The sequence below is a fragment of the Uranotaenia lowii genome, chromosome 1 (genome assembly GCF_029784155.1).
Source record: "Uranotaenia lowii strain MFRU-FL chromosome 1, ASM2978415v1, whole genome shotgun sequence".
NCBI classification, from domain to species: Eukaryota; Metazoa; Arthropoda; class Insecta; order Diptera; family Culicidae; genus Uranotaenia; species Uranotaenia lowii.
The window spans coordinates 4,264,902-4,283,150 of NC_073691.1; the positions used below are offsets into that span (position 1 = coordinate 4,264,902).

The 18,249-nt window shown below is 38.0% G+C and overlaps 1 protein-coding gene across 3 annotated transcripts in view; it reads left to right on the top strand.

The window, feature by feature from the left end:
- LOC129738470 (cytosolic purine 5'-nucleotidase) overlaps window positions 1-17,905 on the top strand; it is a 96,472-nt gene extending 78,567 nt beyond the window's left edge. For all 3 annotated transcript variants that reach the window (XM_055729683.1, XM_055729682.1, XM_055729681.1), the window contains 5 exons: window positions 12,214-12,501; window positions 12,556-12,829; window positions 12,884-13,585; window positions 13,645-13,863; window positions 17,126-17,905. In XM_055729683.1, coding sequence (XP_055585658.1) covers window positions 12,214-12,501; window positions 12,556-12,829; window positions 12,884-13,585; window positions 13,645-13,863; window positions 17,126-17,410 — 1,768 coding nt within the window. In that variant the 3' untranslated portion in view covers window positions 17,411-17,905. The remainder of the gene's footprint in view (window positions 1-12,213; window positions 12,502-12,555; window positions 12,830-12,883; window positions 13,586-13,644; window positions 13,864-17,125) is intronic.
- Window positions 17,906-18,249: the final 344 nt, after the last annotated feature.

An 18,249-nucleotide genomic window follows, 5' to 3' on the forward strand; every position in this document is an offset into this window, starting at 1 on the left:
TCAATTGGGACGATTTTTCAATAATTAATATTTTGTGCAATTTCGTCAATTTATTAAATTCCGATCATTTTTAAATTTAGTCTATTTTGTCAATTTTGTCAATTTTTCATTCAACCTATTTATTTTTATTTTGTCAAATTGGTCGATTTTGTCATTTTTGTAAATTTGGTCAATTTAGTCGACTTTGCCAATTTTGTCAATTACGTCCTTTTTGTCAATTTTGCCAGTTTTATCAATATTGTCAATCAGGTTATTTTGATAAATTTGGTAAGTTTGATGAATTTAGTAAATTTTAAAATTTTGTAAATTTAAAAAATTTGTCCATTTTGTCAATTTTGACAATTTCGCAATTTAACTAAATTTGTCAGTTTTGACAAGTTCGAAAATTTTGTATTTTTTTTCTATTTTGTCAAATTTTTGAATTTTGTCAATTTTGTCAATTTTGTCAACTCTGTAAATTTTGCCAATTTTGTCAAATTCGTCAGTTCGTCAATTTTGTCATTTTTTCTATTCTGTCATATATGTATATTTTGTCAATTTTTTTCAATTTTGTGAATTTTACCAACTTAGCCGATATTTTTCAATTTAGTCTATTTTGTCAATTTTGTCAGTTTTATCAATTTCGTCAATCATTTTATCAATTCAATTTATCAATGTTGTCATTTTTTTATCAATTTTGTCTAGTTTGTCAATTTTGTCTATATGGACAATTTGCTAACTTTGTCAATTTCGTCAATTTTGTAAAAGATATAAATTTTTTCAATTCTGTATTTTTTTCAGTTTTGTCGCGTATTGCGTATTGCGAAAACTCGATCAATTTTATGAAATTTGTCAATTTTGTCAATTCTGTCAATTCTGTTAACATTGCTTATTTTGCCTATTTTGTCAATTTTGCAAATTTTGTCAATTTTGTCAATTTCGTCATATTTTGTCAATTCTAAGAATTTTGTCAATTTTGTTATTTTTTTCAATTTTGTCAGTTTCGCCAATGTTGTAAATTTTTTCAATTGTGTCAATTTTGTTAATTTTGTCGAATTTGTAAATATTGTCAATTTAAGTATTTAAGTAAGTTTTGCCAATTTTTTAAATTTTGTAAATTTGGTTAATTTTGTCAATTTTGGCAATTTGATCAATTTGTCAATTTTATCAATTTTGCCAATTTTGCCAACTTTGTCAATTGAGTTAATTTCGATAATTTTATAAAATATGTCATTTTTTCATTTTACCAACTTTGTCAATTTCATCAAATGCAAATGTTGGTTAATTTTGGAAATTTTGTCAATTTTTTCAACTTTGTCAAATTTGCCATTTTTTTTTTTCAATTTTGTCAATTTTGTCATTTTGGTCAATTCGGTCAATTTTGTCGATTTTGTCCATCTTTAAATTTTGTCATTTTTTTCAATTCCATGAATTTTCCAATTTTGTTATTTTTTGTCAATTTTGTCAGTTTTGTCCTTTTTTGTCAAATTTTTCAATATTGTCAATTTTTTCCGTTTTGTAAAATTATAAATTTTAAAAATTTCGACACTTTTTTCAATTTTTTCAGTTTTGTTAATTTTTTCAATCTCATCAATTTTGTCATTTTTTTTTAAATTTTTTTCAATCTTGTCAATTTTGTTTATTTTGTAATTTTTTTTTCAAATAGTTGATAATTTTAACAATTTCGGTAAATTGACAATATTTTGAGTCTTTTTTTTTGTGTATTCAGACTTCCCGAGGCCCCGAATAACAAGAATAAAAGAAAAAAAAGTCTCATTGTTTAACATACTAATCGCAATATGCACGATGTAACTCCTTCGTTTGTCTACAAATTATTTTTGTATGTGTCATGTTTAAAACACATGATTTTAAATTGTTTTAAATTTAAATGATCATGAAAACTTAAAATTGTACAGTTTTAAGCTGGTTTCAAAAAATGGGTTATAAACGAAAACTAAGACACATTCAAAAATACTTTTTTTTCATTGTAAGAAGAATGCTTGGTTTCAGTATACATTTGAAATTCAATGCTAACGCGCTATTTGATTATAGGGCTCCCTCAGAATAGGTGGTCTTATGATATTGTGTCTTGTTTTAACGTGTTGAAAAGTATTTGGCCGTATTCTACTTTTATGGCGACCTTCAATATTTAGTATAACAGGGTTCAACAAGAATCGCGTATAGAGTATCGTAAATTTATTTTTATCGCTTGAAACCAGCGCTATTTCTACCTGAAAAATGATTTCAAATCTTCCAAGTCAGTTACTCAACATTTCTTAAAAATAAAATTCCATGAATACACTAAACATCGCGTGTCATTTAATAGAGCTATTGCCATTCTTGACGATAATTGCCAATTTCCGATATCATGATTTCGGGAGAAAGATGTCATACAACATAAATAATCGGGTTGATGTCAACGGATTCCGAAGAAAGCATTCGAAAGCCAAATGATTCCGCCAGCCGTTCGTGTGTACACCTACATGTATTAATCCGTTCCAGGATCTGGTTCAAAGCCAAACTCTCCAGATGACTTTTCACCTGAATCTACTTGCCGGGCAATCCCCCACCCCTTTCTTTGAACTTTCCGTTCTTCGAAAAACGGAAGGAACAAAGTAACGAATATGATGCTCGTTTTTCCCGTGAATCCAATCGGCTGGATCACAGACAGCATAGCAGAAATGACTTTTCGCTCTTAAAATTTCATTTTTTTTTTTTGAAAAATCAAGCCCCAACTCTTTGTGATGCGTAGGTAGGTAAAGGGATTGGATTACTCGATTTAGGATAACACACATCTTGCCCTCGGGTGTTTCTAAGTCAATTCCTGGCCTGACTCACGGTTAAGACGAAAATGACGTTCATCGTCTAAAGATGAATCTCTTCGATTCTTTCCCCTTTTAAGCTACAACAGAAGCAGATGGTAGCTTTCCATTTACCTTCGTTCGGGACTGATACGTGAAATTTCTGCCCACGACGACGACCTATCGAAAACGTAACATGTGCCAAGGATTTTTACAAAAACACCTCGCGCGCGCGATTCAACAAAAGCTTCCCCAAGAAAAAGCGATGTGTGTGGGAATGTGTTTTTCGCGAGGTGTAGCTAAAACGAAATTGTTCGAAAAGAAGCTTTAGGCTTTTCCGATCCGGCACACGACTCCATCTACATGAATACCCAGTCAGGACTCAGGACAAGGCCCGATTCTTGAAAGGGTTACACTTGATTGGATCTGACACGTTTGCTGGCTGGCGGCGGATTATTGTTGATAGGATATTTACCATCATGAGACGGGTTGCCCTTTCTTGAAACGGAAAGTCTCGAGAAAAGGTGAAGGTTCACGTTGATAATTAAAAAAAATCAAGATAGGGTAAGAGACAATGAATCGAGGCAATAGACTAAGTGGATCTGAGGTCTCTAAAAATCTTCGTTTTTATTAAAAACTCATCCATGTTTTTTTCCAAAATTTTAAAAATTAGTTACTTAGTAAATACTTAGTAACGTTTACATGCATGAGGAAATTTGAACTTTTGAAAAATAAACCTCATTTTTGTTTCTTTTGTGGAACCGAGTCTGCTAATAGTTTTTGTGCAAATTCATAAATTCACAGTAAATTTTCCGTTGAACAACTTTGTCGAATATTGTAACTTCGTATCTTATTAGGCAAAAAAGTTATAAGCCGTTAAGAGATGTACATATGTCTTTTGGCATAGGAAAACAAAAATACAATTGAAATCGCTGTTAGGTGCCTATCGAGGTATTGCATGACTATTTTTCATGCAATACTTCGCAAGGCAGTAGCAATGATGTCAATTGAATTGACAGTTTTTCAATGCCAAAAGACATACCCCTGTTAAACAGCTTATAACTTTGTTGCCTTATAAGATACGAAGTTATAACCACGGAACAAGTTGATTAGCAAAAAAAAATCCTTTAAATAATCAACAAATTTGCACAAAAACCATAAGCAGGCTTCGTCCCACAGAAGAGACAAAAATGCCTGCCTTTTTTTACAGATTTCATCATATACCTGAGAAACCTGAAAACCATAAAGGGATTAGAAAATAAATAAATATTTAGGGCATGAAGCCGATCCCCGTAGGAATTTTGAAGCATTGAAGCTTATAACCACATTGGGTGAAAAATGACAGATTGATATTTTAGTTTAAATTCTTAGAATGAGGCACACTTATATCAGGATAGGCGAGAGTACATAAAAGCTTTCTAGCAATCGAAAAACAGGCATATATGAGCTAAAAGAATCATACATTATTCATTCACAACTACAAAATTCAGGAGATTTGAGTTTACAACGATTAGAAAATGTTCTAACCAGGATGCTACCATGAGGGCAAATAAACGATTTTATAATGGCAAAGTTGGCATTTAGCCTATCCACATAGGGATTTTTAAGCAATGAAGCTTTTTTTCAATCAAAATATTGGAAATAAGTACATTTTTTTTAAACTTCCTTTGTTAAATTCTGACATACATTAAAAAAAAAAAAAGAAGTCGGGCAAAAGAGGGACATGTACACACTAAGTGGAAGGTAAATATAGGTACAACAGTACCTCTGAATCATAGCGATTATTGCAAGTGGAGTGGATTGCCAACCATTGTAGGTTTCTTAGGGTTGGATGCCTTCTCTCGACGAACCATCGGCCGTGGAAGCCCTAGAAGTCAATTCGAAGGCCAAGCCACACAGACATAGGCTGGACCTTGCTACCGATGGGGGAATCATACATACATACATACATACAATAGTACATCTGAATCATAGCTTAACCATAAAGCAGATTCAGAGCACAAAGTCTTGATTTTATATATTTTTAAAGTCTGCTTCATTTAATATTGGAACAAATTCTTTTGCTCATTGTGGCGCTCCTAGTGGACGGATTTGGAAACTTTTTTCACCCACGTGTCGGGAAATTCATTACCTTTCACCATGTATTTATGTCATAACACCAAACGATAGCATTTTGTAAACAACCGCCATGGAAGCCGAACGGAGAGATCAAATTGTGCACAGTTTTCTTACGAGAACGAGTACGAGAATTTCTTCGAAACAGCAATGATTTTTTTTTTTAATTTTTTTTTATGAAAGAGTAAAGAAAATGCTACATTTGTATGAAAAACTAATTATGAATTCGTTAATAAATGACTGAACTACACGCAATTGTTTGTGTTCCAATATTAAATGAAGCAGACTTTAAATCCGTCGAACTTGGTCAGCACTTGGTCGTACAGCTTTCGAGCACGGATTCTGGCCACATTGTTCTGCTTCAGCGTCCGATTTGGCTGATTGCTGGCTTGGAATGACCTTATTCCTTCCCGGAGACGAATTCGTCGCACCGTACTGTGAGCGGCCTGGAACTTATTGGCCAAATCGCGGTCTGAAAGATTGGGATTCCTCTTGACGGCCATGATGACTTTCCCACGCAGTTTCCGGTCGACAGTTCCACTCCGACGCTTCGAATGCGGCTTCTGAGCCGTCGTCAATGTTTCCTTGTACTGCTTGATAACACGCCATACGGTATTTCTGGGCATTTTAAGCTGTTTAGCTAGCTTCGATGCCGACAACAATGGATTTTCAAGAAAACTGTGCACAATTTGATCTCTCCGTTCGGCTTCCATGGCGGTTGTTTACAAAATGCTATCGTTTGGTGTTATGACATAAATACATGGTGAAAGGTAATGAATTTCCCGACACGTGGGTGAAAAAAGTTTCCAAATCCGTCCACTAGGAGCGCCACAATGAGCAAAAGAATTTGTTCCAATATTAAATGTAGCAGACTTTATTTAACTGACCAGTTAGCGCTCTGGTTAGAGGACTTCAATGAGCTTCTGTGACGCCAAATTTGAAACAGGCGATATTAACACTGCACGAAGCTGTAGCAGTGGATTCCAGAACCAGGATTGACGTATGATACGGAATATCAGAGTACGATATTAGAGGAGCTTTGACTCTTCTTAACACTATACCATTCTAAAGCTAAGGGAACATGTGTCAATACAAGAGAAGTGACATATATTAGGTGAAACAGATATGACTGTCGACATGCGGTACAAGTTTTGATCAAAAACTTGATTTAATAGGGAACATTGAGGCCTTTAGGCAACCCTAAAAAAAAAAATATATATATTTTTTTGAAATTTTTTTTTCCACGGAAACGATATTTGTACGGCTTCAATGATTGAATAACCATGATGCAATTTCTACAATTTAATATCTTTATACAAACGGACGTTTATATCCACAAAATTCTGTTGCCAATCCAAAGATAGAAGGGACTGAATACTTGTCCATTATAAGGAAAATACACTAATTTTGCGCTTGACGTAACAGATATAACTAACGTAATTTAGATCATATGCTTCTATGATTTCAAATCGGTTAATATTAACAGATAGCCAGAAGCAATGGGACCGTAAGAGATTTTATTGAACGGAGTTACTAGGAGAGCAAAGAGATTTGTTAAATGAAAAATCATATTCCAAATTGGTAGAACGAGAAAATATGGAAGAATACAGCTTGTGCAAATGCAAGTACTACATATGCACTATTGGCATACCCTTCTCGAGAGAAAATACGTACAAAGGTTAAAAAATACTAGCAAGAATTTAAAACTGATTCAGATTCAAAACATTTCCTTCCAATGTTTTGAACTTGAAAAACTTCTGAACTCTGCATGCAATAATTGACCTTGACCTATTTTCTCCCCCGCCCAGATACAGCCTCATTGATTTCCAATAGACAGAAATATGAGATAAACGTATCTGGGAAGTACTGGATAAGTCGCCTCGTACGACATGGACCAGTATCCCAGTGGCAGTATTCTTTAGGCCGCTGCCACACAGCCAAAAATATATATAAGCACTTTGCATGACCATAATAAAACCGTCATAAAACGAGCTGCACAAAAAAAGCCATAATAAAACTTCCTAATGCTAGTTGGTTTAATCTGAGTTACTTGGGACGCTTGCTGTTTTTTTTGTACGTTCTGCTGAGTTCAGTTTGCGGTTTTCGTTCTTAGTGTATGTGGGGGCATTCCAGAGTCTACCGCAGGACCGACAAGACCATCTAATTTTCTCGTCCCGATGTATTATTGCTTTTTATTAGAATAAACAATGTATTATTGCGCGCCAAAAGCGCACAACCGATATGGTTCACGACCAGCATTGCCGTATCTACGGATTTTAGGCACTTCTACGGATCGATGCTCGAAATCTACGGATTTTCAGCATTTCCTAAACGAAAATTCTACCTGACGACCAAAACAAAAGGTCATCAAGTTTCATTTTGCCAAAACCATTGCGTTTTTCCTCAAACCTACGGATTTGAGCGATTTACAGATGAAACGCTGCCCACGACAGACGAACGAAATGGACATGTTTGGGCAATGTCCATTGGGGAGGAAGAGAGGGTTAGAGCGAAAAAGATATCAATCGTGACAGATCTAACAATGCTGGTAAATAAAGCTGCCAGTTGCATTGTTTGACTAAATTGAACATTTGACAAGATTCCTTAACGTATATTCCACAGAGTAGAGCCCAAAACTGCTTGTTGAGCTTGGTGGAAACTGCGAAATTTTGTTCCTCAACATGTTTTTTGAAAATTTTATTACGCCTTTATGCACTCCCCCATAAACTACCGAAATTTGATTCGAGGGAGAGTTCTTTATCACACCTCTAAATAGAAACTTCAAACGCTTCAGAATAGATGTTTGAGAAACATTTTAAGGCTCTCATTACTGTTCCCTACACAATAGCTTTGCTCCTTGCATATGCATAACATTCTTCCAATAACAGAACTTTGTGACATACAATTATACAGGGAGCGAAATAAGAATAGCACCACTATGTGTTTTGCTTGTTAAAATATGAATGATTGAAAATCACCAAAATTTTCTTCTACAAATTGTTTTGAATTGTTTAACGGATAAAGCATAAGTTTACTTTTTTTGGACGTTGCAATTGGCGTTGAGGACCAAAACTATGGAAAAAGTGTGCGAAATAAGAATAGCCCAATTGTGTTTTTCAACATAAACAAGATTATTTCTTAAAATGTACTGTGTAAAAATGATTAATAATGCTTCTATGAATTATTCGAATAGAAAACTGCATTTTAAGGAGTTTTTTAGAATTCCAAAGGTTTTCAAAGGTTTAAAAATGGTGTTTTAAGATATGCTCTTCTAGAACTAAGGAATTTGATATTTGAGCTGTATTTCTTTACCAAACTACTTACTTTCTTCTTTAAAATGACGTGAAATGATGAATCAAACATTTTGGGTTTATTTTGAATCAGAAAAAAATCAGGTTGGAATTCATAAACTTAGATTTTTTTCAGTACACATCACTTTTTCCAGTTTCAAGTCATAGATGGTAGCACTATCTTGCCGTTAAAACCAAATTAAGTCTGAATATTGATTTTTCAGGTTTATTTAGGCCCATATTCATCATTTCGAGGTAGTTTTCCAACACAGTTTTGTTGGAGTTCACGCTGCAGAAATCTTTTCCGGATTTGCAAAAAAAAAAAATCACCAGCACGAGAATATACCACCGCCAAAATTGCTGCTCATCTCAACTCCCGATTCAATTTCAAATCATACCAATAATACTGCTAGTTATCTGGTTCATCAAGCTCCATCGGAAAGTACAAAATTATTCTGATTATCGGTCCAAGAAATTCACTTTTATCGGTCCTTGATGAAATTCTTATTTTGTGATATTGTGATCTTAGAATTTTCAAGGCGATCACACGGTTCAAAGTACTTATTTCTTGACCAAAATTATCCAGCACACCTGAACTAATCCCAGATATTTGAAAATGGGCATCAATTCGGTTTAATTGCAAGACAGTGCTGCCATCTATGACTTGAAACTAGAGAAATAGCGTTTGACTATTTAAAAACATTAGTATTTTTGAATTTGCAGCCTGTTTTTGTTATTCAAATTCAGCCTCAAATCTATGTTTCGTCAATTTGCATCATACTAATGAATGATAATGAAGAAATAAAGCAGTTTAATAAAGTATTGCAGCTCAAGTATCAAATTCCTAAACGCTATAGGAGCATCTCTTAAAACCCCCTTTTAAAACCTTTTGAAATCTTTGAATTACTAGAAAACTCCTTAAAATACAGTTATCTATTCAAATAATTCGAGATGCATTATTAGTCACTTTTACACGGTAAATTTTTAGAAATAATCTTGTTTTTGTTGAAAAACACAAGTGGTGCTATTCTTATTTCGCACCCTTTTTTCATAGTTTTGGTCCTCAACGCCAATTGCAACGTCCAAAAAAAGTAAACTTATGCTTGATTTATCCGTTAAACAATTCAAAACAATTTGTAGAAGAAAATTTTGGTGATTTTCAAACATTCATATTTTAACAAGCAAAACACATAGTGGTGCTATTCTTATTTCGCTCACTGTATATGAACCTATGTTCATGATAACTTACACTCTTGTGTCGATCTATTTATTACATCTTTAGGGCTCAAAAAATTCGATTATTGGACCAACTAAATATAACATGTCTAAAACCAAAATGATACAGTTTTTGAAAGAAGAAAAAAACCGTTAAAACAGTCAATTATCATGAAAGCTTTTTTGCATTTGTAGCGCTAATAATGTAAATTCTTAGTATTTTTAGTTTTTAGGCTTTAACATCGCTTTTCTATTTTAATTATTTTTGTTTCTTCTTTATACTTAGTCAATTTAAATTCAGCGTAATTTCCTCAGAATAAATCTCCTCGAAAGAAATATTTTTCATAAAGATTCTAATTGTTATCTATTTATTTATATCGCACATTTCCTCGCACTACACAATATTACTTTGTGTTTTCAGCATGACTAACCCTCATCCGTCCCTGAAATGTTTATCCGTTACAGTCCCTGGAGTCTCTTGTTTCTCAACTGATTTTTACAAAATTTATAGTTTTGGAAACCTCGTAGCTGATATGGATATATCTACAATACGAGTATTGAGTGAAAGGGCCTAAATAGTAGGAAAAAAATTTGTTGCTTGACGCCATCATTCAGCCAAGATTGCGGCTTCCACTTTTTTTTTCAAAGCTGTAAATTACTGAAACCTTCACAATATGGTTATTCGGTGAAAGTGATAAACGATTAGAAGTCAAATTTCGTTCTCCGTCGCCATCTTCAATTCTAAGATGGCGGCTACCACTCAACTTAAAAATACTGTAAATGTCTGAAAATCGCATAAAACCCTTACAATAACGTCCATATGAAATACATCAACCAGTAGAATTCTAATTTCTGACGCCATCTTAAAATCCAAGATACCGGCTTCCGCTGGATTTTTCAAAGTTGTAAATGACTTAAGATCTCATGTAACCCCAACAATATTGGTATTGAGTAAAAGGGCTAAACGAGTAGAAGTCGAATTTGACTATCTGATCTTGAAATCTAAATAAGAAAAAATCGATTTTTTACTTTCCGACGCCATCTCGAAATCCAAGATGGCGACTTCCGCTGAATTTTGAAATGTTGTTAATCACTGGAAATCGCATGAAAGCCCCACAATATTGGTATTTGGTGAAAGGGCTAAACTAGAAGAAGTCGAATTTCGCTATCGGACGCCATCTTGAAATCCAAGATGGCGGCTTCCGCTGTGCACTAAAATGCTGTTAATCACTGAAAATAGCTTGAAACTCCCACTGTATGGGTATTGGGTGAAAGGGCCAAACGAGTAGAAGTCGAATTTCGCTACCAGACGCCATTTTGAAATCCAATATGGCAGCTTGGGCTGAACATTAAAATAAATTTATCACTGAAAATCACTTAAAACTCTAACAATATTGGGTGAAATGGCTAAATCAGTACAGATCGAATTTCGCCAGCCGACGCCATAATGAAATCCAAGATGGAAGTTTCTGCTGAACTTTCAAATGCTGTAAATAACTAAAAATCGAATGAAAGCCCCACAATACTGGTATTGACTAAAGGGCTCAACCAAATGAAGTCAAAATTCGCTATCAGACGACATCTTTAAATCCAAGATGGCGGCCTCCACTGAACTTCAAAATGCTGTTAATCACTGAAAATCGCATGAAAAAAACGGTTTTGATTTCATACAGGTTCTCAAAAACCAGAATTGTTATGCTTCTCAAATGCCGCCAATTTTTAACCGTATTTAATTGTGTTTCCTCTGTTCTGATATGGGGACTTTTTGTATAGGTACCGGCAAAATCTGGCTCTTGCAGTCAGAATTCTTCGTTTTTTTTCGTTATATCAATGTCGCAGAATAATCTAAAATTTCTCGAAACATTTCAGCCACCTGCGATATCGTTAAATCCCGATAATCATACGGCGGGCAGGTTGAGATGAGTTTTTTTTTGTCGTCGTAACTGTGATACACTCAATAAACACCAGATAAAATATTAGTATTTTACCTCAGTTACAGAGTGTGTATATGCCATCAACCTTCAAATCCATTCTTCAAATTGTTAAGCTCCAATTTCCAATTTTTTCTTCTATAATTTCTAGAATTCAACTAAGCTTCCGAAGAGCTTGTTTCAAGTGTTTTAGTAATGACTAACAAGCAATAGAGACAATTTAGAGGGTTGACAAATTAAGCCACTCCAATCGGTGAAGTTTCCCATCCTAAATAAGTTATCTCTTCGTCAGTTGATCCCACGTGATGAGAGCTTACTTATGGTGCTACTTCTACTGATACGCATTTATGTGTTATCACCCCATATGTTGCCATGTAGCCTGTTTCGGAATAACCACCAGTATTCCGAAGGTCCTAGAGTGTATCCTTATTTTAGGACAATCATTAAGTGGAACGAATGAAACTAACCTTGGCACACGATGAAACACACAAACACATCTAGTTACATAGAGACAAATTTCTTCGAACCCATGAACATGTCAAAGACACGCTCAATGACTGTTTCTCCGGTAAAAACCATTGGATCGTGTTCCCCTGATAGGATTATCAGATTTTCTTCCGATGTCTCTCTTCCTTTTTCTGTCTCTTTTACCATGAGTGGGTGGAATTTAGATCCTGCTAGTTGGAAGATTGGCTTGGCGCCAAACTCCCTGCTGCTTGGTTGAGTTATCAACGGTGATACATTTTCTTTTCGTGGAACCGGATTGAAAAACATATGTTTGGTTTATTGATAGCATCTTATAAAATTGAAAAAAACACATCTTTTAATGTCATAGTATGAACTCAAGCTGATTACCTTTTTTTCTCCTCTGTCTTTTCCCAGAATCTTCGTCAACCGGTCGCTCCATCTGGAGAACATCAAGTTCTATGGCTTCGATATGGACTACACGATTGCCGAGTACAAATCGCCGCAGTACGAGCAGCTCGGCTTCAATCTGGTCAAAGAACGGCTGGTCGCCCTAGGTTATCCGGTAGAAATCCTTCAGTTTGAGTACGATCCCTCGTTTCCGGTGCGTGGCCTCTGGTTTGATACCCTCTATGGGAACCTCCTGAAGGTAGATGCATACGGAAACATTCTGGTCTGTGTCCACGGTTTCGAGTTTTTGAAGCAGTAAGTACTCAACCGCCATCTGTTGATCGATAAACTGATGAATTTTTCTTTCAGTTCCCAGGTATACGAGCTATACCCGAACAAATTCCTACAGCTGGACGAAAGCCGAGTCTACGTGCTAAATACGTTGTTCAACCTGCCGGAGACTTACCTGCTGGCCTGCCTGGTAGATTTCTTCACCAGTTCGCCGCAGTACGCGGAACAGGTCGACAAAACTGGCGTCAAGTACGGCGAACTGTTCATGTCTTTCCGGTCGATCTTCCAGGACGTTCGCGGTGCCGTCGATTGGGTTCACATCTACGGCGATCTGAAGAAGAAAACCCTTGAGGTTTGTCTAATAGCTCCCACTTTGTAACCTACTCTAACCCTAATATCGTTTCAGAACCTCGACGAATACGTTAAGAAGGACGAACGTCTACCGATGGTCTTGTCCCGCATCCGTGAGTCCGGAGCCAAGCTGTTCCTCCTCACCAACAGTGACTACAACTTCACCAATCGCATTATGACGTTCCTGTTCGATTTTCCGCATGGAGCTCAACCCGAAGATCCGCACCGGGATTGGAAGACCTACTTCGACACGATCGTCGTCGATGCCCGCAAGCCACTGTTCTTCGGCGAGGGTACAATCCTTCGCCAAGTGGACACCACGACCGGTGCCCTCAAAGTGGGTACCCACATGGGTCCACTGCAAGCCAACCAGGTCTACTCGGGCGGCTCCTGCGATGTCTTCACTAAACTGATCGGCGCCAAAGGTAAGGACGTCCTGTACGTGGGGGATCACATCTTCGGTGACATCCTCAAGAGTAAGAAAATCCGAGGCTGGAGAACGTTCCTCATCGTTCCGGAATTGGTCCAGGAGCTGCACGTCTGGACCGACAAATGCCAGCTGTTTGCCGAACTCCAACGCCTGGACGTCAAACTTGGGGACCTCTACAAAAACATGGACTCCAGTGCCAAGGAAAAGCCGGACATTTCTTCCGTTAGAACTGCGATCCGCGATGTGACGCACAAGATGGACCTGGCCTACGGTATGATGGGCTCCCTTTTCCGTTCCGGCTCCCGTCAAACCTTCTTCTCTAGTCAGGTATAACTTAATCTCCCCTTTTTACGAAAAACTTTTCTAAAAAAACCTTTCAATTTAAGGTCTCCCGCTACGCCGATCTGTACGCCGCCACCATCCTGAATCTGATGTACTATCCGTTTTCGTACATGTTCCGGGCGCCGGCTATGCTGCTGCCGCACGAGTCGACGGTGGCGCACGAGCAGCGCTTCACGCTCGATGCCCCAATGATTCAGCGGACCCGTTCGAGGAACCTCGGTACCCCGAGTGCCGAACAGCAGCAGCTGCAGGATGAGATCAGTGTAAGTGTTGTATTGCCGCCCCAGCTCAATTGTGTGTTTTTGGACGTTGAACGTGTAGAAAGTAAAGAACAAGCACCATAACGAGATTGTACGAGGGTGTTCCCGTCTTCTACGAAGACGCACACTTTGAGAAACAATCTTCGAGAAAGATAAACAATGATGAGGACTACGGAGTGAACAGAGAGAACAAACGCAAACGCACGCAAATTGTGGTAATTTGTGCGGGAAAATGAGAAGATTTGAGGATTTGAGTTTAAATGAGAGAAACCAGTGCTCGGAGAGAAAGAAAATTCGCAAATTGTTGGAAATTGTGAAGCAGTTGTGGTATTTTTTTCATAATCACTCTAAATGCAAAGAATTCTCTCTCTATTGCAATCCCCCGAATGCACCGCGATAGACTAACCATCGTCTTCATATCGACGACCATCCTTCGGCCCACTCGACGACACCAACTTTCCTTCGGTTCGCAGCGTCCTTCTTGAGGCTCGATAACATTTCTCGCGGCTCTATTGAGTTCCTGTGACTCAAACCTCTGCGCCTCGATGCTTACCCTGAGGACTGACGCCTTCCCGACGAACTTTCATGGCTTTCCGGTCCGACGCCCTTCCATGGCTTGACAACCTTCCGTGGTTCCCGACTTGTAAGTCATGCAGAGGCTCCTGGTTCGATTACCACCATCTGGCTTCTCACTTCTGGCACGACGACCCACAGTGATTCCGGTCTGCTTCCAATGGCACCAGCCCAACGACCTTCCAAAGCACCTGTCCGTGTCTCTTGGCTTCCCGGTTCGACAATACACCAGTTAGCTCCCGGTCCGACAAGTTTACACGGTTCTGTCTCGACGACCTTCCTATGGATTACCAGCGCTGGCTCGTCTTTCCATTGGCTTCCTCTTGGCCTTTTGGTGCTCACGCTGAACTGCGTGTGCTGTATTCATACGCAGGAATCGTTTATCAAAGTTGCTCATTGTTCCCAGAGAAGCAAGATGGGGAAACGACGAAAACACCTTTTTTTGCGGGGCCCTGCCAGCAGGTTGATAGAATACTCGCATGAGTGTCGGAGTTATAGTCAGGCTAGCACAATGTCGGAAACGGCGTATTGTCTATTTGTCTATTTATTTCAAATCAACGGAACATATATTTGTCAAAATTGGTTTTCTTCGGAAAGCATTTCTCGCAACATCGAAGTCGAAGTGCTCAGAAAAACGGTTGGATGTTTTCATAACACCGGTGATACCGCTATTAGCTTTGTAATTGTTTGATCGAATGGGAACATACAATCGAAGATCTTGGTTTCTAGGTCACATATAGGAATAGCTTTCAGTAGCGTGGGGGTGTAGGTTCGCGATGTCAAGAGCTTGGCAAGTGAAATGGGTCTTGCCAAGGCAGATGTCTATGGGCAAACCACAAGAAGAGCCGCTGTATAGCCCCGAACCGTTCGGCTCTATTCTGGTAGTTGAGACACCAAACAGCTGATGCATATTCAAGGATAGAGCGAACAATAATGCAATTCAAACTTTTCGAGTGATACACATCCTTGAAGTACTTGGACACTCGAAATCAGAATCCAAGACTTCTGAAGGCTTTGACGACAACGTAGTTTGTGAGTGTCCTGAATTCTAGCTCCCGGTCTAGAATTACGCCCAGATCATTGATGTATTCTACTCGTGCGATTGACTCATCTCCGAGGAAGTACTCAGCGGAAAAGGCTGCCGCCTTCTTGAAAAACTGAAGAATGCACGTTTACTGCGACTCAATGGCAGGCAGTTTATGTCACACCAGTGTGTGCGGAGAGGTTAAATTAATTTTGTAGGAAATCAATATCGTCCTGGACGTTGATGTTGTGAAATAATTTTAGGTTGTCAGCACAGCTTTGGGCTGTCGGGAAATGAGAGCGCATCGTTGAAATAGATTTATAAGATAATCGGTCCTAAATGGCTTCCCTGAGGCACACCAGAAGAGGCAGAGAATTGTCTGGAGAAAGAGTCTCCCGTGCGAACTGTTAATTTACATCCAAAAAGGTAGCTCCGGAAACAGCCAAGAAGAGTTCCACAGAAACCCAGGCGTTCGAGCTTTCTAATGGCGTGGTTGACTTTGTCGAATGCCACAGACAAATCGGTATAAACTTCGCAGCGAAACTTTCGTGCACGTAAGAAGTAAAGGTCAGAAGGTTAGTTGTGGTGGAGACTTGGGCATGGATCCGTGTTGATCGTCGGAAAAAATAATTTTCCAGGGCAAGAAAATCGGATCCAAGCTACTGCGCATAAAGCCGAGATTCTCCTGTAGTTGTTGACATCTCTCCTGTTGCTTTTTCTATATAAGATTCCTTCCACAGTGAAGGGAAGCCGTATTGTCATCCAGAAACATTTGGATTGGCAGACCAGGTTTATTCCGCTGACTTTTAACATGCTTCCAAAACAGTTTAGGTTTGGACTTGAGATCACGTTAAACTCGAACAAGATAGTTTTGGTAACAACGTTTACTGACTTCAGTCGTCAGAGTTCTGTCGTGATCCAAGGAGTCCGTATATTCTCTTCAGTAGTGTGTTTTCGTACGTGGCAATCGATAACGTAATTCAAGATGTGCGAGAAGGTTTCGTCGGCAGCGTTGGGATCAGATAGGTCGAGCTCAGATTCCCAATCGATGGTAACCAGTGACATCGAGCGAGACCCTTAAAGCAGGATTATGGTGTACTGCTTTTGCGTACGGAGAAGGTGCAAAAACAATGGAATTTGGAAGTCCGTTCAACATTCAGTCCACAGCAGTCCCTTTTTCTTAGGCGTAAGACCTCTCTACCGTCTCTAATGCTTCAACGTTAGTTTTCTCGTCCTCTGTGTATTCTATTTCGAAGGATCATTTCACGGCAATCCTCTTAAGCTTGTCTAATCCAGTCTTAAACTATTCAACTGCTGTGGTCATCTCCACAAGGCAATATCTACAAACTAAAACTAGAGTTACATACGAAACTCCAATCTTAGAGGTCGCTAGTATAGAGATGATCTTTGAAGTCACGTTTCTACATGACCTGGGTTTACTTTACCATACTCGGCCTTCCTTGGGCCAGTACTGAATTCAAATCAACAGCTTTCCCAGTACGGCCATTATGAATATATACGAATGCCGTTTGGTTCGAATATCAGTCCGAGCAGTTTTCAGCGAATTATGGCAACATTTTCCAAGCACCTTCAAAAGTGGCTCCAGAGAGTTTTGAAATAAAATTTACTTGTATCGTACCCCTACTGATAACTCGTTTCTCCTTCCAGGCCATCACCGAAATCAGTGAACCAACCGGGGGATCCAACAACTTAGCCACTGGCCATAATCCGTCGTTGGTCTCAATCGGAAGTGGTGCTTCCGCCACTACGGGTGGAAACGTTTCCGTCCCGCACACCCGACCCGAAACGCCTCGCTCGGTGACGCACACCCACGACGAAGATTACTCGGACGAGGACAGCGACGATCAGAAGAAACTCTCGCGGCGATCGCTCAGCGAGGATGGTTCCAAATGTCCCTCGGCGGAACCGACGGCGCCAACTGGCAAGGAGTAGTTGCCCGGCAATGTTGAACCATTTTTCTTCGATTCGGATAGACCGAATTCTTAAGTTTATATTTAAGCGAATTTCATCAAACTGTAACCGTAAATTTGATTTTAAATGTGGCATTTATGTGGCTAAAACTCAACAAAATAATTTCGAAACTCTATGATTTTTTTTTAATTTTTGTTAGTTAAGTACTCCATAAGAGATCTATGGAAAACAAAAGTAATAGATACATTAAGTTCTCAGACAACCGGAATGCTCAAATTGTAACTTCAAACAAACATATGTAACTTCCAGTCAATTTGGTTGTGCGTGATTCTGAAGAATCACAAATAATGTGGATCATCTGTCATAGAGTTTGTAAACTTTCTTCCATCTGCGATCTAACTCAAAAAACGTTTCCAATTGGCAATAATGTTTATGTAAAAAATATCTTACAAGATTCGATGTAGCCTTTAAGTTGTGTTAACTCGAAAGAGATAAACATTTGAAAAAAAAAACAAACATACGCGAGTGAGGCTAGTTATTTTGTTGTTTTTTGTTAGTAATATAATTTTTTTGTTAGCAATTTGTTTAGCGCCGTTTAATATTAGTTGTTGAGATATAGTTTTTATACATTTTTCTTCGTAGATCGTACAAACTTTTCTAAAAAATATCAGTTGTTGTATTTTATCATTATTTTACGTAATCACTCTAACAAAAGTTAAGTCAAATTTTCCTAAACATTAGCGTTCAAAAGCTAAAATCAACAAAAACCATTTGAGATTAACATTTAATAAAAGTTAAGCTTAACAAAAACAAAAATCAAGAAATTTTCAACCAACTATCTACTGTTCGTTCTATTCGTC